The following is a 21,875-nucleotide window of genomic DNA, read 5'->3' as shown; positions in this document are numbered from 1 at the left end:
CAGAATCCGTCTGATACATGGCTTACGGAACAATTTTTATAAGCTCGACTGATGGTTAGTGTGCATATCGCCACCCATGAGCACCTGCAATGCAAAAAGAGTTATAGGTATTGCCGGCCTTTTAAGAAGGAATGTGCTCTTTGCGTTTTCTTAAAGGTTTCATTATCACATCTGTTCGCAGATACCACTGCTGCGTGTTGCGAAAGAATTTAGAAAAACTCAAGCTAGAAAGTGATAATTATATTTTTAAATAATATTAACAGCAGTTTATAATTATTATTATATTAAATAATAAAAAAATAATTATAAATTATTCGTGCTATATTGCTCTCGTTTGTCAATGGTCAACGTTCAACAAGTTAATTATCAATAATATTAGAGATCATTAGCACGTGAATCATTAACTGGAATTACTTATATGAACATTATGTCATTAAAAATAAATAAATGATAAATATTATTTCGTCATTATATTTGAATAGTATATATGGAACAGTAGACAACAGGATCTTGATTTAATTTGATATAAGTATGTGAATCGGGGTCAATCAATACATTACGAGTATAACAATTTGAAATACTCCGAAAATAATTAAAGATTGTGACCCACAAAAATACCGATCATTTGTGTTGTCAAAACCAGTTATTTTGATCTTAAAATTACTGAACCGATTTTGATAAAATTTCTATGGGACCAATCTGTAAGTATATCCTTATAGATAAAAAAAATCAAATAGGTTTAAAATTTACGGAGTTTTGAGGTAACAAATATAGACAAATACAAAGAAATGAAGAAAGAAATAAATAAATAAATGAAAAGTCTCCTCCTTTTTGATGTCGGTTGAAAAAAACAGTGATGTGATTCAATATGGGAAGAACTATCGATTAATTAAAGAATTATCAAAATTTAAAGAGAGTTAGTAAAGATATTATGTAACGTGTTTACTTATAAAAATATATGAATTGAGAACCTCATTCAAGAACTCTATAACGCGTCTTCGATCGCATCTCTTTTCGATGCAGATATGTAACTTTTTACTGTCAACTGCATTATTTGTACGAGTTGTTGCATAAAAAAGAAAGTATTTGCATTTTGTAAGAATGTAGGTATATTAATATTTTGTTGATGCTTTTTTAATCAGAAATTATTCTACTTATACAATTATCATTACCTGATTACTAGACACACACAGCTACCAATACTTTTTATTACCAATTTATTTACCAATAATTTTTTCTACCAATATTTCGCAAATAAATCAATCATACAAGCTACATGTTGCAACCAAAACATGCTTTGCCTCACTTAATTTGGAGGAACAGCAATGTAAAAATTATGATAACAAACTGTAATTGTATTATTTTGAAAATTCCAAAATGTCCCCAGTCGCCCCTAATTAATTGTAAACTCTTGTGCAGGCTATGAGATCAATGTAAATATCCGTCTCTATTTTAAAATCTAAATGCTTATCTTTCTGGTAAAAAAGCAAAACACATGATGATGAAATATTTTGCTTATTAGGTTGTTGATTTTTTAAGATTTTGTCATTGTCATAGACTGTACATACCATATATCTGTAATATCTAGAAATCTGGACGTTTGACAAAAAATAAATATAAATATTGTAAGACCTATTTATTAGGTGCAAATTGTTTCATCAAATACGAATAAGATGCCGTTGTCTAAATTGATTTATCGCGTAAAAATACGAAAGCACTACACATCTGTGAAACGAGATTTTATGATCTGTGTTGTGTTTGTTTTGTTGGTGATTCGATCAACTTGCTATTTCATTTGTCATTTCTTAGAAGTCACCGTTGTATATATCTATTTGTATATGGCAAAATACAGGTTATATTAAAAGCTGTAATACCTAAATACTGAATTTTTTATGATTTGTATTGTATCATTCATAATACGCGCTCATTTATCTTACTTTATGGGGTTATGGGACGTTATACAGTACAATAATGCATAGAATTCAATAATAGTAATATGTCTCAATCACCACTCATTTCGTTGCCGGGATAGATCAGTATATTACCTGTGAAAACAACTATTCGCTATTTTTGCTCATAGGAGCAACAAATAGGAGCAAAAAAAAAACAATTTCCTATAGAATCTATAGAGATTCTATAGGAAATTGTTTTTTTTTGCGCCATAGCGCAAACAAGAAAAAACTTCAAGTTAAACTTGAAATTAGCTGTTACGAAGAAATATTGTCCCATTCTTATCTTTATAATTAATTCTCAGTGATGTGATATTCCATTTGGTCCCGGCATAGATAGAATCCATTCCATTCTATAAAAGGCAACTAAGGGAACTTAATGGTCGAGAGATGGGCAGCAGCGTTCCGCTTAAAATATCACTAAAAGTCTAATTGCGATTGTCAACCCGCCTACCAAGCGTGGCAACTACTGGCAAAACTCTTATGTAGAAGGCTTATGTTCAGCAGTGGACGGTTAATGGCTGATATGACATGATGATGTGACATTCTGTGATTACATAAATGATGATATAGATTTAATGAAATCCTATAAATACTTATACATAGGGCACGATACCTGCTTACTGAGTAAATAGAGTTCCGGGTTCAATTTCTGTTCGAATCAATTTGAAAAGCGATTTTTAATGACTTGTCTCGCATACGTGTACTCGTACTGAGATATGCCCTCAGATGTTTGTTGTTTGATTCGTAAATCGCTTTTTACTAAGTTTATGTAAATTATTAGTAATTAAAACTGCAGTAGCCAAATCGGTTTAGTCATTACAATTTATAACTATTTTTTAATAAGATAGTAACTTAGTCTATGCTATAATTAGATAGGTACAAATTATTTTAAACCGACATCAAAAAGATTTTTTTTTTAAATTGTTTTTTTTTAATGGATGAAAATGTATTGGTTACCCCGCCCGCGCTATTGGTATACACCGACGAGGCACCAGTGAAAGATGATAGGTGAGAATGAATGCAGGTTAGTTGGCCCACCATGATGATTTCGACAAGAATTAACCATGATGGTTTCCAGGGGTAACCGCGTGGAGGTCAACCTGAGAGGGTATATTGCCAGTAATAGAGCTATTAGACCCCAATACTAACAATCCCTTTCCCCCCTCTTTAAATTGGTTGTATTTTATTTTTATATTTGTTACCTTATAACTCCGTCAGTTATAAACCGATTTGAAAAATTATTATTTTTTTTATTTGAAAGGTTACGTTATATATATTATAATAGGTTATGTTATACAGATTGGTTCCATAGAGATGTTATCAAAATGTATTCGGTAGTTTAGTTTTAAAATCAAAAGAACTAATTATGCCACAATTAAAGAATTTTTTTTGCGGAACACAATTTAAAATTATTTTAGTACAAATAGATACTTCGTGTATATAGTTAAGCCTGACGTCTGATTGTCATTGTAAGAGGTTAAGGGGCATACAAAGTAACTTTCATATTAAACCAATATGAGTATTGAGACCTTTGTTGTTTACATCTATTCATTTTGTCCATTCAGACGACTTTGTGTAAAGTCGTTTCTGTCGTTTGCAGTATTGAAAAAAAAATATAATTAATGTAAGATTTGACACATCGATTTGTATTTTTTCTCGTGCAAAGGACATTTTGTTTGCAGTTTAATAAACTAAAACATTTAATGATTATAGATTTTGATATTATGAATGTAATTTAGTATTCAAAACTTTTTTCTATAAATTCTATAATATTTTGTGATTGAAGTAATTTTCTTTTTTTTTTTACAGTGTAAAAAATTATTTATTGCGCAGGGAAATTTACTTAGGTATATACACACATTTCCGTATTTTAAATTGAAATATACCTAATGTTTTCTATGTAAATATTAAGATCTACGAAATATCTCGTGGTCGTCGCTGGGTGTGTATTATTGATTGAAGTTGATTTTTTTGCGGAGCGATATATATTTGTTTTAAAATCTTTAAAAAATACTTAAGAGTTTAAAATATTTGAACAAATTGTCAATAAGAACAACCATAAATCACTGAGTAGCAACTATATGAATAGAAATAGGTTTTTAAAAGATTTTAGTGGACAGCAAGCTCTCAATTAGGTATTGTTTTATTTTTCTTTGTTACGCGATATTTTTGCTGATTGTGAACCAATTTTTATTATATTAATTTATTTTTTATGAAACAGGTTTATTATTAGTTTGTTCTCATACTTATTTTTTGATACTTATTATAATAAAGACCAATGCGCGTCAGAATACTTTTAAAAATAACTAGAACTGTAGAGATATTCTAAAATAAGTAGTCACATTGCTGTTAAATTAAAATTTAATCAACTATTAATATACACTTTGCGAGTAGGTAACTATTTTTATGAATAGCACAGCTTCTTGGACAATATCTCACAACCTGTGACTCTACGGCGGTCTTTCCACGAGCCAAAGAAAGAGTAAGTCATTAAGTGGACAAACCGCAAGATTCCGTTCTGAAGACTGAATGGGTCACATAATGCCTAACAAATATATGTTTATAGTCATCTAGTCAGTCCTTCATTGGCCGCCGTCATGGTCGGACTGGCCCAGCCAAGATGTGCCACGGTCGAGAAACAAGTTTGAATAAAGAACAACAAAAATGAAACGGTTATGCTGCTGTGTGGTTGTTTTAGGACTATTTGAATTTTTAGTGAATTGCCAATCGCCTTGTCCGGGTATATTTGACTACCGAAATGAAGGTGGTGTTATATACGGGGTGATCATGGTGCCTCCCAGTGGACCAGTATCATCTGTGACCACAAGAGTTAACTTCACTATCGCAGCACGGCTTCCATCTGTAAGTGTTATAAAATCCCTAACTACGACTAGTGTTAATTTTTCAGTACTAGGTATTAATTTTACTCGAATATCAAAGGGGGTTCTCAGTTTGCGTGTATTTTTTTGTGTGTGTATGAAGGTAATTCACCAGCTCTGGCTTTAATTTTACAATTAATTTTGTTATCGACAGGATTTACATTGTATTAATTCTGTGTTGTGTCACAATTAAAAGTGTAGTTTTTTGTGCAGCAAAATCTAAAATTTTTAATGCAACAAATCACTCCATAACACTAGAAACACTATAGAATTATAATTCGAGATAGGTAACCATCTAAATTACTACTGCTGAATTTTAAAATGTTTAAATTTTAAGTTTCTTAGCATTATAAAATGTATTCAGCATATTTTGCAATCACCGGCAATCTATCTTCCTCTCATGTACCGACTTTAGTTCAGATTGGATCTACTAATGAAATATGCGCTCCAAAAAATATCTTGTCACACATATTAAATAGTGAGGACGGGGTACCATACGATGACGCACCCAAAACTAAAAAAAACTTCTGTTTTCCTTAAATTTATTAATAGTGTAATGTTATTACCAGTTACGCCAAATAGTACAGGCACTGAGAAATTAAATCGACAGTTCATCCCGTTTTGGTTCACACACTAATTTTGTTAAGATTTAAGTTTTTTAGAAAAATAGAAAAACCTTTCGGTAAAGCCTCATTTCAATTTACCTGACTTCGAAAAGATTGTATTGTTCATATACACTAGGTACCTATATAAAAAATAACTTGTAGGCACTTGAATTTGTATAAAAAACTATAGGTGTGTCACCTACTAGTGTTACTATGGAAATTCCGAGTGGTATAAATTGGTATTCTTGTTTTAACTACATACTGAATAAAATAAAATATCTTGTTAAATTAAATGGTAAACCACACAAAATGATTTATAGCTACGTGACATAATAGGCAGATGGACTTATTGGGTTGTTAATGTAAGGTATGTATGAAGTTAACCAGGTACCAAAAAATATCCATAGATTATTATTATTTTTTTATACCACTGAGGTGGCAAACAAGCATACGGCCCACCTGATGGTAAGTGATTACCGTAGCCTATGAACACCTGCAATACCAGAAGTATTACGCGTGCGTTGGCGACCCTGAAGAAACCTCTTTACCCACCTTTTGAAGAACCCCATGCTGTAGTCTCTTGGAAAAACCTCGGCAGGGAGCTCATTCTACAACCTGAGTGTTATTGTTTGAAATTGTTTATTATGAAAATAAAAATCGTCTCCATTGCAAGGTATTCATGAATTCAGAGTTAGTTGTCTTCTTCGATTATCTCTCTGAATAAAATACCTAGCTTTAATTAGTAGTTTGTATCTATTAGATAACTAATTGTAGTAATTCAATAATGTTAATTACTATGTAATCGATTCACTGACCGAGTTATTAATAATGAACTTATTTTGTTAAAATTTTGTTTAGTATATGATAATGTAGGGCAATTGCGAGGTCTTTATGAATTCAGATCAGTTGGCCAATCCCCCAGTTGGACAGTTCACCAGGAATCAATCACGATGGCTTCCAAGCGGGACCTCGTAGATCAATGGGCCTTTACAAACAACCCCCTAAACTCCACATAGTCATACTTGTACCCACATAATATAGGGTGCGTTAATACATTTTTCCCAGTAATTATTAATGATCGTATGTAGCTACCGTTAAGTTAAAGGAATATGCATAAAAATTTAAAATATGAAGCACTGCCCTAACAATGAATTGGGAGAAGGTATTGTTAGTAAAATGGTCTAATAGCCCCATTTATGAAGCACTATGCTAGCAATTAACTTTTTCAGTTCCACCTCCACGCCGATTCACTCAGGAAACCATCGTGGTTAATTCTCGTGAAATTCTTCACGATGGGCTAACTGACCTGCTTTTATTTTTACTTATCATTTCTCACTGGTGCTTCGCCAGTGTATACCGATAGGACAGGCGAAATTACTATTTCATTTTCACCCATGAAATACAAAACAATAAATGGAACATTCAGAACACCAGACTCTCCCATAGACGGCCATAAGGAACGGTCCTGAGCCACCTGAATCCACAAAAAGAAATATAGACCAAAATATTCCAATAAAATTATTATTAATTTATTTAAATATAAATATAAATATAAATATTTATTGTTTTGGTTTTATTTTGTAGTTTTTCCTTATCGTCCTTGTATTCCGCAATCTAATTAATATTAGCACTAAAGTATACATTTTTTATAGAAATATTGTCATAAAGATAATATTAGGTAAACTCGATAAAGAATATGTACGAGCAGGTATCATTTTTTATATTTAAAAAAAAGTGGTCAGGTGCGAGTTGAACCCACACGCCGAGAGTTCCGTACAGTATGCACAATATATATGACATAAATATATCTCTATTGTATTTTTAATACGACATAGACATCTAATAGTTGTTATTATTGACACAACAATTTGTAATTCCTTATCGGTCTTAGAGTCCACTAACAAATTTTTTTTATACAACTTAGAATGGCAAACCAGCTAATGGCCCACCTGATGGCAAGTGGTAAGGGTAGGCTATAATCATAAGCAGTACCATGGACATAACAGAGTATACTATTTCGTCCATGATACCCCCCATACGTTCCTGAGGACTCAGGTGTTATTCCTCTGTACCCAGTAAATTCACGCCATATCCCACCCTTCAAACCGAAACACAGCCATACAAACACAACTGCTTCACGGTTGAAACACGAATGGGACAGAGGTACCCAAGCAATCGACTTTTGTACAAAGTCTCCCTCTGGTACGTATTAGTTCGTGGGCTACTATTAGTTACAATAGTAGGAATTTAATAATGTTAATTACTATGTAATCGATTCACCGACTGGGTTATTAATAATGAGCTGGTTATGTTAAAAATTTTCCTAAAGGGTCTAATACATGACAATGGAATGGTAACCCCGCCCGCTCTAAAGGCATACCCTGGTGGAGCATTAGTGAGAATGAAGTAGATAGGCCTATCCTGACGAATTCAACAATCAATCAATCACGATAGTTTCCAAGGGGAACCGCGTGGAGGTCGACCTAATAGACATCGTATTGCTAGCAATGAGTTTGTTAAGCCCAATTAGTAACAGTGCACCCGATGAAACCAAGTTAGTCCATCGTGATAAATTTAAGATTCAACTACGACGATTTCCAGGGGGCACCACGTCCCATCAGGGTATGTTAGAAATGAGTTAGAAATAGTCTTTCCCCCCTAATAATAAGGTCACAAAAGGTACATTATCGGGGTCTAGGATATACATATATTTACATATTATAGGGGACAGATGTCCCATTGTTAACAATATACCTTATGAGATTGATCTTCACACGGTTCCCCCTGGAAACCATTATGGTTATCTATTGTTAAATTTATTACAGGTCAGTAGGTCCTACTGACCTGCTGCATTCTCACCTATCATCTCTCACTGGAGGGAAAAGGATTGTTGATAATAGAGTCCAAAAATCCTATTACTAGCAATAACCCTATTTTTTTGGGGGGAAAGGGATTGTTAGTAATGGAGACTGAGAATCCTATTGCTAGCAATATACCCAACCAGGTCGACCTCCTCGCGGTTCTCCCTGGAAACTATCATGGTTAATTCCTGATGAATTCATCATGATGGGCTAACTGGCCTGTTTTCATTCTCATCTATCACCCTTCACTGGTGCTCCGCCAGCGTATTCCGTTATCGCAGGCGGGCTTACCATGCCATTTTCACCCATAAAAAAAACCCTATTTTTTTAACGGATGAATAGATGATAATGGAATGGTCACCCCGCCTGCGCTAATCGTATACGCTGGCGGGGTACCAGTGAGAGACGATAAGTGTAAATGAAAAGGCACGTCAGTTAGCCTATCGTGATAAATACACCTGGAATTCAGCACGATGGTTTCCAGGGGGGAACGTGGGGAGGTCGACCTGACAGGGTAAATACTAACCATAGAACTCGTTCAGCGTATACCGTGAGCGCATGCGGGGTTACCATGCCATTATCACCCATAAAAAAACCATGGAACTGGCAATCTGCATTACTAGCAATTCTTCCCCCCCCCCCCCCACCCCCCGCAATAACCCTATTAGGTCGTCCTCCACGCAGTTCTCTCAGGAAATTGGTCGAATTTGTCACGATCACCTATCATTTCCACACTGGTGTCCCTGCGTATCCGATAGCGCAGCCGGGATAACCATTCCATTATTATCTATTTCCATTTTCACCTATTAAAAAATATGTAATTATTAATACTCGTAGCATATTCCTTACACATTTGGGGTTATACTGAAAGTACAACGCAAGAACAACGTACAAAATTATTTACGCCAAGAATGCAGTCGCAAAAATATCGCATACCTAAATATATATTCGTGTATTTATTCTAAACAAGAAGTACCTTATGTTTGCTCCACAAAAAACTACTTTTTTATTTTTATTTGTATAAAACTAATAAAACGCTTATTTGAAGTTTAAATAGACACTAGGTTTTTTTTTTAATGGATGGTAATGAAACGGTTGCCCTGCCTGAATTAACGGTATACACTAGTGAGGCACCACTGAGGGATAATAGGTGAGGATGTAAGCCAATTGGCCTATCGTGAAGAATTCACCAGGAATTAGTTACGATAGTTTTTTTTTTTTTAAATAAGTAATTTCTGTCGCTATCTTTGAGGCGACAACTTTCCAATCTTTTTGTATTTATATCTGTGAAATTGTAACTGAGTTTTTTTTTATTATATTACATTATGTACATTAACTATAGTAAAGTCCATGTTATGTAATCAATCCATGTATTTAGTGCCATTCTCCTTTCCTATTACTTTAAATATCATTTTAGCGAATTTTATTAAATGCAAGCTGCTGGAATCATCTTCAAATATATTCTTTAAGTTATATTGTTATATTAATGTTTGTGCTAAATTCAAAGTTAAATCTTTTATTTGAAAATTTTGTACATTCTGTAAAGAGATACATAATAGTTTGCGGAGTTTCACCATCACAGGTACAATTTGAAGAATCAATTAGTTTAAATCTATACAAATACGATCTATTTTCCCCGTGTCCAGTTAATAGATGAGTAATTGTATTGTCTATCCTTACTGCTTTTAAAATTTTGTGTGCTTTTTTGATATCTGGTAAAAACTCCTTAGTAGTTACGATAGTTTCCAGGTAGGACAGCGTAGAGGTTGAACTGGCCATGTATATTATTAAAAATGGGGACAAATTTTCTCATTACTGACAATCCCTTCCCCGACACTATATTTATGTATAATATATACGTATTTCCAGACTTAGTATAACGTACTACGCACTAATCTAAGGTTTAAATATTTTTCTGCTTAGAACAAGCAATTTTATATTCAAACTAAATTGTAATAGAGTTGACATGGAACGAATTCCACTCTTAGGTGTGACATCATAGTATATTCATATTATTCAATTAAGTTTAAGGGTGAGAATAAAGGGTAGGAATGCCCATGTTGCTGTTTATCTTTAGAGGCAACAGTTTACCACTTTACAAATTGTTTGACATTTAAAAAAAAATAATCCAAGTTTGATAATCAGAGACCCGAGGAAGTACCTGAGTACTTAAGTACCTATTATCGATAACAAAATACAATCCATTTGTCACGTAACTATAAATGTGTTTTATTTACACAACTAAGTAGGTACTTTACTATTAGTAAGATCATTTTCCGCATTTAAATAAGATTTTTCCAAGTTAACTACATTCATAAATACGTATCTGTTTGTCTATTGTCTTTACACATATCTTCTATGTCCCATGCGCGAAGATTTTCTTACTTCATAATTTTTTTAGTGACATTAAAAAAAGTTCTCAATTTACCTTTTTTTTTTTATTTATTTGATATGTCCTGTGATCGCTAGAACTTTAAAATTGTGATGATTATTTTGTTTTCCTCGGTGTTCGTTTTATAATAATTAAGTACATACATGTACTTCGGTTCTGAACTCTTGATCTCGTCAGACAGTAAATATTTACGATTTATCTCACTCCCTGGTCATATAAATCGTACATCGTAATGGATAATTTTTATTATTCCGTAGTTTCGGGAAAATATGCCACACCTCATTTTTGCCCTTCTAGGCTAACTTTCTATCTTGCTTAGATAAAACGGATTTAAAAAAAAATTGGTAACAGAGGTTTGTATTCAATCAAGCTTTCACTGAAGGAATAATAGAATATTTTTTATCTTAATTCACACAGAAAAAGCCTGAAATATATCGCAACTATGAAACGGAATACAACATTTTTGTAACAAACCAACACATTAAGATCTTTGTTTTCATGTATCTACTTATAATTATTCGTACTTTACAAAGTGCAAGTGAGTTTTTCACATGTATATAAATATAGGTATAATGTAGCTTCCATTATGTATTACTCACTGTGTACATAAAACAGGAATTATATATTGACATTTTATTATCATAATCTTGAAGTGATTTTTATGTACAGTCTTGGTGGTGTAAAAATTTAACATGCTGTCTCATAATTAAATTGTTGCGGATTTGAATCTTGTAAATTGCATACATTTGGATTTATTAATATATTTATTTATTTCATTAACTGGATAAGCTTTTCAGTCTCCCAATATGCTCACCCAGGAAAGCATCAGTAAAGGAATACACATAATATTAAAGAGATTTATATTAAATAGAAATAACTTTAGAGCCTAAATTTCTGAACACAAACATTCTGCGGTCATCGGACTAATATTGGTCTAAGCATCTTCTATATTGATATGGAAGTATTTTATGTTTTAAAAATGCCAGAATAACAACTGTCACTCTTCATATAAGTAATATATAATTCCTTAAAACTCCTTGCGAACCTACTATACAGTCCAAAGAATAATCTGTGATATAAAATTAAAAATATTAACTTTTTTACGTAATCTAGAATCGCCCTTATATTTTTTACATTATATTTGTCAATTTTTTACATTAATTATTGTGTATATAAATCCTCTACAGTTCCCATGGTAAAGCTTTGCTTTATTTTGCTCTGGATGGTGCTATGTGATGAGGCATTTATTGATGGCATTTAAGAAATTGGTTTTATATTTCTCTTTATATTATGAGAATAAATTAATTTATCACTAAAGCTTCCCTGTAATTGCGCAAATACATAAAATCCACATTTTGTTATATTACATGATAATATAAAATAAATAGGTAACAGTACTGTTTTTTATTTATAAAGGTTTTATTAAAGAACATACTATATCAAGGTTTCATAAACACAGTAAACGATTACTAACATGCGGGTCATAGGAATGCATATTTAATTTGCAGTTAAAATATTAAAATAAGTTAATATGTCAAGTACATAAATAGATTAGGTATATCTATTCTGTAGAGTATACTTCTACTAAAGCCTATATGCCTACGGGTTTCGTGTTCTTCTCAGCATACTACAACATTCCGAATTCAGCAGTAGAATCACGAAAAATGATAATTTAGAAGAGCTTGCTAACAAGTCTAATTTGTGTTTTTTGTATGCTACATCCTTACTTATAAATATGAAAGAGAGTGTTTGCGCTTAAAGCTAAGCAGCTCTTGACCTAATAAAATGCTTGTCCGTGTCTCAATTTTTATAATGAATTAAATCGTGATAAATACACATGGAATTCAGCACGATGGTTTCCAGAGGGAACCGTGTGGTGGTCGACCTGATAGGATGCATTTCTGGGAATGGGTCCGTTAGACCCCATTACCAAACAATCCCTTTCCCCCCAATAATAATATATTAGGTTTCTCTAATATGGTATAGTAACATATTAATCCCGTATGATCCTGGCATAGAATAAGTCACTAGTGATTGTCGTAAGAGACGACTAAGGGAGGGCAAAGGATAGGCAAAAGCGTCTGTCTTAAAACATTTCCAAAACCTAACTGTGGTTGTCAATCCGCCTGCCAAGCATAGCAACTAGTGGCAACCTCCCCCCCTCCAGGAGGAGGCTTATGTTCAGCAGTGGACGGTTGAAGGCTGATATGATATGATGATGATGAATACGGTATACCAAGACCTACATACATAGGCAGGTAATTTAAAAAGTTATAATGTCTTCAAACAAGCTAAGGATTGTAATAAATCATATGCTACAACACAACGGGCTTTTCCCAGTACTTTCTTTATGTGGAGTTAATGTTTTCCTTATACGTGCATTAATACCGTTACTTCGCATCTTAAACGGTAAAACCATGGATCTTTAAAGACCAAACAAATAAGTAAGGAAGCTTTTTGGTGGTACATTAGGCTATAAACCTGAAACTATGTAAATAGTTATTCAGTATTGGTTATACTGAGTTCAAAAGAGCGATATTTTCAAATTTATTATTTTTTTAAGAGGTATTTGCTTTCCTGGAATGTTTATGAAGTACTTGCTCTACCTACCGTCATATAGTGCTGGCGTAGAATGGGTCCTCCTTTCCTTTGCTGTGGGTCTCGTAAGAGTCGAGGGATGAGCAGCAGCGTCCCTCTTTAAACATCACCAAAGCCTTATGTAACTGCTGTTGCCAACCAGCTTACTAAGCGTGGCAACTACTGGCAAAAACGCCCCAATAGGGGGAGGCCTATGTTCAGCAGTGGACAGTTAATGGCTGATATAATAATGATAATGACTTTTTTTAACAGAAATGTCCATTATTTGGAATATGCGGTACCACATAAATATTTAAATTCGGGACGGTACCTACAATATCCTCGGGACTACGTGATAGAGTGCAATTTTATTTCATTATAAGGAACTAGTTTAATCCTCTAATTTGCCTTTAAAAGGAAACAAACAAAGAAACTCACTTTCACATTTATTATTTATTTATTACATACTAAAAATAATTATTATACACTGCAGTTGTAAATGTTACCGTGCGTTCCGCTAAATAAATAATACTTTTAAATGTTGTTGTACAACCGACTGGAAAACGTATTTATTATTCAAAAATCCTAAGTAAATATTTCTGTATACTCAAAAATTTGATACTCATACGTACTCGTATCTTCATGTCGTAAATCTAAATACTTAAATAGTTAGACCTATTTAATGATACAAAAACAAGTTCCTGTAGTAAATTATAAATATAACAAATATTTATGACATCCATCTAACTAAGTAGATATTCAATTAAGGAATTTGTATCAACTATTATGTCATTAGATATTTTTAATGTTTACTATTTTTTTTATATATATTTCTTGTTGCACTCAAAATTCTATTTTAGAATCTGTCGTTCGACGCTAAGTTTAAAATAAGACCCTCGCCGTCAAAATATATATGAAAATATAATAATATAGAATAGGGGAGAAAAGGATTGTTGGTAATAGGGTCTAACTGACCTATTGCTAGCAATCCACCCTGTCAGGTCGACCTCCACGCGGTTCCCCCTGGAAACCATCGAGGTTAATTCTAGTAGAATTTGTCACGATAGGCTAACTGACCTACTTTCATTGTCACCTATCATCTTTCTCTGGTGCACCAATAGCGCAGGCGGACTTACCATTCCATCAACCATTAAAAAGAATATATAGAATATATTAGAGATAGGTATCTATCACGTTTTCCAGTTTTCTTTCTTGTTTATATTAATTACATATAAGAAGGTTATACAGAGTCGCTTACTTTTCAATTATAAAATCATTAACAAATCATGGAGAAATCAATTTTAATAAAATTGAATTCATTTATTCGTTTTATGAAAAAAGAAAGGTGCAACCCCTCTGATCATCTGTTTTGCATCGTCCATGTAGTTTGATGGTGGTGTTTAAATATAAACACAATATAAGTAGTTATTATATAGTTTAAAATAAAAAAAAAGATAGGTTCTATACCTTTTCAAATACAAATAGTAACACGTATAAATATAAACGAAGTCTATTATATAAATTTAAAAATAAAAGGAAATCTAATCGGAATTCTGACTCGAGAAACTCATTTTTAACACCAGATCTTCTGATTTAAAATTTACACTCTCAAAATCATATCAATTATGATGAATAATGATAAATAATACAATTGTTTCCAGACCTACGTGGGCAAGCTGGAGCCTATTGGTAGCAGTCAAATATTGCAAAATTACAACCGGGGCGCGCCCATCATGTACAGGATTCACTTCCCAGTGACGTCACCACTGCCGCGACTCACTTCGCTGCAAGTCAATGGCAACTTATTGTGTTACGGACCAGGAGGTAGGCCAATGAATATTTCTATCACTGTCTAATTGTAACTAAATTAGAGATAATTTTTAATATATTGAAATAGATTTTGAAAATATTTGATATTTTTAAAAGACAAATTAGAATTGCGAAAGTAATGTTGAACTATATTATGACTAATAGATACTTTGTAAAGACAATAATTATAGAATAATGTACTTGTGAATTAGGTAATAAGATGTTTAATATAAAAAAATAAATAAAAGAAAATATTGTATTTTTAAATAAATAAAATTTTGAATTTCATCACCACTAACGGGTAGATGCCAGAATTTTCGACTAGTCGATGAGCACCTAACCGTAGTAGTAGTTAATTTCTTAATTTCTGATTAATCTTTCATTAGTGCTCTGCCATTATGTAACATTTGGATAGACGAGGGCTTCACTTCATCTTTATCTATTAAAAAATTGTTACGTACTGAGGTAAAATTATTGCCTACCCTAAGGGGACCCACTGAAAATCAACGTTTAGCTCCTTGGCTGCGGCATAACACTGAGCAAGAACCATTTCAGTAAACATTACAGTATTTATTATTATTTTCCTCTGTATTAACCTTTTTTGTATGTATAACAATGTTTACTAAATGAACTGTTATTATTATTATGATACTGAAACTCTAGAAGTGTATTTTAATCCTATTGTAATTAGAGAGGGATAGGGGATTAATCCAAGCAAATACCTAAAGTGGCAAGAATGAGGGGCATCAAAATAAAAGGAGATTATTAAAAAAGGCAACAAATACTATTTTTCTCGCAGCAGCAAATGTGTTAGATAGAGTTCTATTAGTAGGTATCACTAATTTACAGTAACTACAATCAATCAAATTAAGAATCTCTTGTTCAATTTCGCAGAATAATTCGCAGTAGATACTTACCTGAACAAGTTCTCCGAAAAAGCATATTTTTTATTCCATTTAATTAAATTTAATTGATAGATATCTACTGTAGAATCGTAGATGGAGATATATATGTATATTTGTGTGCAGAATTCACAAAAAGCAAGTTCAGAGTATTTCTAAAGACTATGCATCCTTGAGACTATAAATAGTACCTATATACCTGCTACTTTATTTAAAAAAAAAAAACTAATACAGTACGATTCATAATAGTCATTATTTAAAAATAGATTCAAATAAGAAAAGTCATTTTTCATAAAACGATGACTCAGCATTCTTATATCTCTTCGTTTACATTTATTTCTATTTCGGTTACAGATGTCGTTGTTCCCAACCGGTACATAAGCACAATCAGTCTCCAGCACATAATATTCCAAAGGCCAAATTCTGGCAACTTCATATACCAATTCGATCCAGGGTCAAAACCGAATTCAGTATATGAATTTTCCAGTTCCCCTGAAGTGGGAGCTGATCCAATAATTGCATTCGACGAAAACGATGATCGCCGAGGAACTTGGACTTCTGGTAAGGAAAATAAACACGCTTAAATTAAAAAAAAAAATCGAATCCAAGATTCAATCAGCCCTAAATTGCAGTTTCAGCTGAAAAGAAATGAGCAATATGCATTTGTTGCTTTTTTATGTATGTAATTGCTATTATGTATTATATAGTTATGTGTTCGTTGTAGGCCCAAAAGTTTTTAATCTGACTTATTAATTCGCTTAATCAGAGAGTAGGTTATTTTCAAACTTTTTCTTATGATGACATGACAATGGAACCGTTTTAATGGCGACTGATTTGATTTCCTTTGCTCACTACGTCTTGTGCGTCCACTGTTAAAGAAAAAAATTCACCGATTTTTTATTATAGTAAATAAATAATAAAGTTAATCATAAAGTTTTTTACTTACTTAGTTTGGTTCAATCTCTTAAAGACCAGATGAATAAAGGCTTTCCTGGAATTTTAAAACGAATTCAAATGAACGAAAACCACTTTGGGAAATCCGCAACGTAATTATTATAAAAAAAAACCTGTTAGTTTTTATTTAAATTACATTTTACCCGTGACTTCATTCGCGTGACTGGAATACCTAATAAAAATATGTGTATACCAAACATTAATGGTCGATCTGTTAAGGGGCCAAGAGGTAACAAACGTACTGATTTATCTATAAATACACAGGTAAATGGAAAAAGGATTTCTCGAATTTCTCAAGAGAAGAATATGATAAATAAATTCCAGATAACTAATTTTGGACAGACAAAGCTGCTGCAAGCAGCTAGAGTCGTATATAAATGGTCGCATATAAATCTTTATATAAGGTCACCATTATTTTAATTACAAATGGAATTTAATTGTTTTACAATTTTTAGTCTTGAATAAAACAGATTTATCTCAATAAAACCCCTTACAAGACAAAGTAAGAAATATGAGTATGAAAGTAGTTAGGTAGGTATTATATATGTAAAGAGCATTGCTTTTATATTATTAATAATTTATTTATAATATTTTGTTTCATTTTACAGTGATTAATGCAAGTTTTATGCCAAACAATACAAGACCACTGTATGAGCTGACCGAGCCTCCTCCGCCACTATTTGAGCAGACTCCGCCACATCGGCCACAATATGAGCAGACTCCGCCACCTCGGCCACAATTTGAGCAGACCCCACCACATCTTCGGCCACAATACGAACAAACCCCACCACCACCTCAACTACAATTTGAGCAGACCCCGCCACCATCTCGACCACAGTACGAGCCGGCGCCACCGCCACCACTACCACAATATGAGCAAAACCCACCGCCGGTACAAACCCCACCAACAATCCGTCCAGAAACGAACTACAATGTCTACTATCCTGAAGTAACCCAGCCCACGAGGTTACCACGCCCACCACAGCCAACGCCCGTTTTGTAAGTTGTAGCTTTAAAAATTTTCCGAAGGTTCATTTTACCATTTATGTACTAATTTTTCAAAAAAAAAATTTGTACCAGAAAATTTTACCTATTAGGAATTATTTCTCGTAATCAAATGACTAAAACGGAATCTTTCAATATATCTTATTCCGAAGAAGAATGAAAAAGAGTGGTTTATAAAAAAACAGTTCTTAGATGCCTACTGTGCTGAATTCGTCAAATGCCGTGTCATGATATTAATATGTGATATGTATTTAATTAATTTTAAAAATGTCAACTCATTTAAATAGTGATAATCAATATAAGCACTACAGTGTAAAAAAAAAACTAAAGCTCATACCATAAGTCATTAATAATAATATGGTTAGAATCTTTTTTTTTAATAAAATTTTTAAAACAACGATTTAAATTTCAGCTAAACTCTCTATAACTCCATGTTTCGTGAAGCAATAACTCACTAATTATAAACAACATCTCCTCTAAACTATAGTCTCATTTCTTTTTTTTTAACTTATTCCAGCCCATCAATACCGGAAAGGATACCAGTACCAAGCAGCAATACATTTACGCAAGTGGAATGCGGAAAGATTGCTGGTGGCAATGAGCGGTTACCCCTTATATATAACGGGCAGAGTTACTCCCGCGGTGACTGGCCCTGGCTTGTAGCTATATACAGGAGGAAGGATGGCAGCCTCACGTTTATATGCTCGGGGACTTTGGTGTCCGATCGACATGTTATTTCTGGTAAATACGATTTTTTTCGGAATTTCTTTAATTCATCATTGTTCTAATTAGATGTTTTTCATTAGACAATACTATTAATATGATATGAAAATTAACTTTTAAAAATCTTTTATCTTAAACAAGTAAAAATACATCATTATATTATTTCACAAACAAGTATATACCTACAACTCCATAACCAAAAAAAAAACAAAAAAGAAACTTCAATCATAAACGCACCTATGTTTAACAATATACTCTAAAATAACTAGTTTCGCAGATTCACATTCTAAATATTGCTTGCTTTCAAACAAGCAGTTATATTGCTTGTTCTCCACTATTTGGTAATTTCTTTTTAAAATAATAATTTCTCTTACAGCTGCTCATTGTATGCACCAGAAGAACAGTTACACTTCAATCAAAGATATTGTGGTTAAAGTAGGCGTTTACAATTTGGAGGACTGGGGTGATGACGTGACCGTCACCCGAACCCTTGAAGCTGCATACATCCATGAGTCTTACAATGTATCTACTCTAGCCAGTAAGTGGAATATAACGCTATAAATACAAATCATTAGAGATTTAGTAAAATATCAAACGAAACAAAAACAACTTTCACAATTGACAAAAAAAAGACTTTCCCTAACTTACTTTAACTTTCCCTAACGATTAATAAATGAATTAAATGAATGGAAGAGGAAATATCCTTAGCTTACTTTTTTCTCCTGTTTTCAATTTTGAGGTATAATTAGGTTTACTAAATTCTATTACTAAATTCATCCAAGCCAATCAAATAAAATCAAAATAATTTTTAAACATTTTGAACTAAATAAATGATCGCATAATTAGAAAAAATAATTCAAAAGATATTATCGATTTTGACGCTATTTCGTGAGGAAAGTTGTTCAAATTTTTTAAATCTGTTGTTGAGTTTTGGCTTGATGTGGTATGCTCTATCTATCTATCTATCCTATTTAAGAGCAGCGCTCTTGTCAGTGGAGCTCTTGTCACTCACTACAATTTTCAGCGAGTCTCTTCACCTCTTGATACGACACGACACCAACTCCTTCCTTGATCTGCCTGATGTAACTATGTCTCGATCTCCCTCTCCCCCTCCTTCCTTCTATCTTACCTTCTATTATAATGTTCATAAGTTCGTCGTGTCGTATCAAGCGTCCCAACATTTTTCCCCTTCTGTCCTCTACCCCTTTATAAGCTCGGTTTGTATGTAGTGGTAGTTATTAAGTATTTGATTTACAGATGACATATCTGTATTCACGCTCGAAAGAAATGTCGAATTCAGTACGTACATTAGGCCGGCGTGCTTGTGGAGTGGCAATACGGACCTCAGTCGTGTCGTTGGAGCTTCGGGAGTTGTAAGTAATCTTTGCTAAATATGATCTTTGCCAAATAAGCTTTTTATGCAAGCTCAACACTCTTCACAAACGTTTTTATGTCGAATTTATTCATTTTCTAAATGAATATTATACATAAAAATTTATTCTGTCCGTTGATGCAGATTCTAATTCATTGTTATTCAAATTTCGTTAAGATTCTACCAGTAATGTTTTTATACAACTTGGAATGATAAACAAGCCTACGGCCCACTTGATGCAAATCAGTGGCTGTTATAGACATCAGCACAGAGCAAGTAATCACTTGGGCATGAGCAAAATAATATTTATGCGTTATTGATCATTGTCATTCCTTAGGACAGGTGCTTCATGCCCTGAAATTTAATTGCCATATCTCACCCATCAAAATGAAATACAACCATGCAAGTGCAGCTGTTTTGTGGCAGGAACACGAGTCTCATTCGTGGACGAAGAGAGGACGTCATGAAAATATTTAAAACTCATGAAAAAAAAGTAAATTTAAAACTTTTAAATCTTTTTTGCATCTCACTACTGATCAAAGTTGATTTTCCTTTATTTAATCGTGGTATTCTATTCTAATTAGCTGGTTAAACTTGTTCGAAGGTTGCAGGCTGGGGAACAAACGAATTGGGTCCAGGTGGACACGGCGAACCTCGTATGGTGAGGATTCCTATTGTGAGCACTGCTACTTGCCGTGCCAGCAAACCGGATTTCCATAAACTTACATCGGCGAACACTTTATGTGCGGGTAGGTAAACTATGTTTTATACTCTGCACAGGGAGATTCGGCATAAAGTACCAACTTGTTAGGCTTTGAGTAAAAGCCTTTTACCAGTAAAAGAGGATAAGAGTAGGGTTGAACGATAAAATGACAAAACAGTGGACTGTAAAAATAAGAAGTAACAAATAAACAAACTCATTTTCCTATTTATAATATTAGTTATTCCTACAAATGTAGCAAACAAACTTACGGCCCGTCTAATGGTATACCTACGATTATAGAAGCTACGAGAAAAGTCATGTGCTTATTGCTGACATTTAAAAAATCTTATTATACCATTTTGAAGAGTTCCTCAAAACACAATAATATTTTTTTAAGAAAATATTGGTGTATTTTCTAGAGTGTAGATACTATCCTTGATCTATTTTTTAGAGTAAGTCTACTATCTATCAGCATCTTTAGCCCATTCCACTATCCTAAGTATTTGAGAAAGAAAACGCCTCTTAAACCGCGTGATCATTACATGCCAATAATGAATTAATAAACTAAGGTGGGTGAACTATGAAAGGCAAGCGTAACAAATAAACAGTTATTATTCCTTTATTTATTCCTATGCAAAAAGTATATATAAAAGTCATGCATTTTTTCTAAATACCTACTAATTCATTCGTAATTACTTTCTTTCTTAGGAGACCGCAACGGTGCTGGCCCATGCTTAGGAGACTCGGGCGGTGGCCTCTACCTTCTAGACAGTGGACGGTGGCGTGTCCGCGGTATAGTCTCCTTGTCTCTGCGACCTGAAAACGGCGACAATACGTGCAACCTGAACGAATATATTGTTTTTACCGACGCCGCTCAATACCTCAAATGGATAAAGAACGTTATGGCAAAATAACGGCATATTGTTATTAGTATTATTCGATTTAAGAATTGTGTGTTAAGGGCCCATCCTGCTAAGAACGCAACGTTGAAATGTTCTGGTGAATAATAAGTTTTTTATTTTCATCATAATAATGTTTTACAATCCATTATTTTAATCAAACGTATGTGGTGGAAATAAAACAAATTCTGTCTCTTTCTTAAACACCCTTAATAATAGTCATTTAAAAAATATGTAAATAT

General features: G+C 33.1%; 1 protein-coding gene across 1 annotated transcript; it reads left to right on the top strand.

Annotated features, from left to right (window-relative positions):
• Window positions 1–4,517: 4,517 nt before the first annotated feature.
• Window positions 4,518–21,837, top strand: LOC113514009 (serine protease gd-like). The gene is made up of 9 exons (XM_052895910.1): window positions 4,518–4,814; window positions 14,928–15,090; window positions 16,332–16,538; window positions 17,540–17,930; window positions 18,454–18,677; window positions 19,036–19,197; window positions 19,917–20,032; window positions 20,636–20,780; window positions 21,443–21,837. Exons 1-9 carry the CDS (start codon window positions 4,617–4,619, stop codon window positions 21,646–21,648), a joined length of 1,812 nt encoding a protein of 603 aa, XP_052751870.1. The 5' UTR covers window positions 4,518–4,616; the 3' UTR covers window positions 21,649–21,837.
• Window positions 21,838–21,875: the final 38 nt, after the last annotated feature.

The sequence above is a fragment of the Galleria mellonella genome, unplaced genomic scaffold (assembly GCF_026898425.1).
Source record: "Galleria mellonella isolate WM207_F2 unplaced genomic scaffold, CSIRO_AGI_GalMel_v1 utg312, whole genome shotgun sequence".
NCBI classification, from domain to species: domain Eukaryota; kingdom Metazoa; phylum Arthropoda; class Insecta; order Lepidoptera; family Pyralidae; genus Galleria; species Galleria mellonella.
The sequence above is the reverse complement of the archived record's forward strand: the minus strand, read 5'-3'. Positions and strand labels throughout refer to the sequence as shown.

Coding starts and splice junctions, on each gene's coding strand:
- LOC113514009 (XM_052895910.1), top strand. CDS start 4,617: ATGAAACGGTTATGCTGCTGTGTGGTTGTTTTAGGACTATTTGAATTT. Junction 17,931..18,453: donor CCACAGCCAACGCCCGTTTT/GTAAGTTGTAGC, acceptor AACTTATTCCAG/CCCATCAATACCGGAAAGGA. Junction 18,678..19,035: donor CGATCGACATGTTATTTCTG/GTAAATACGATT, acceptor TTTCTCTTACAG/CTGCTCATTGTATGCACCAG.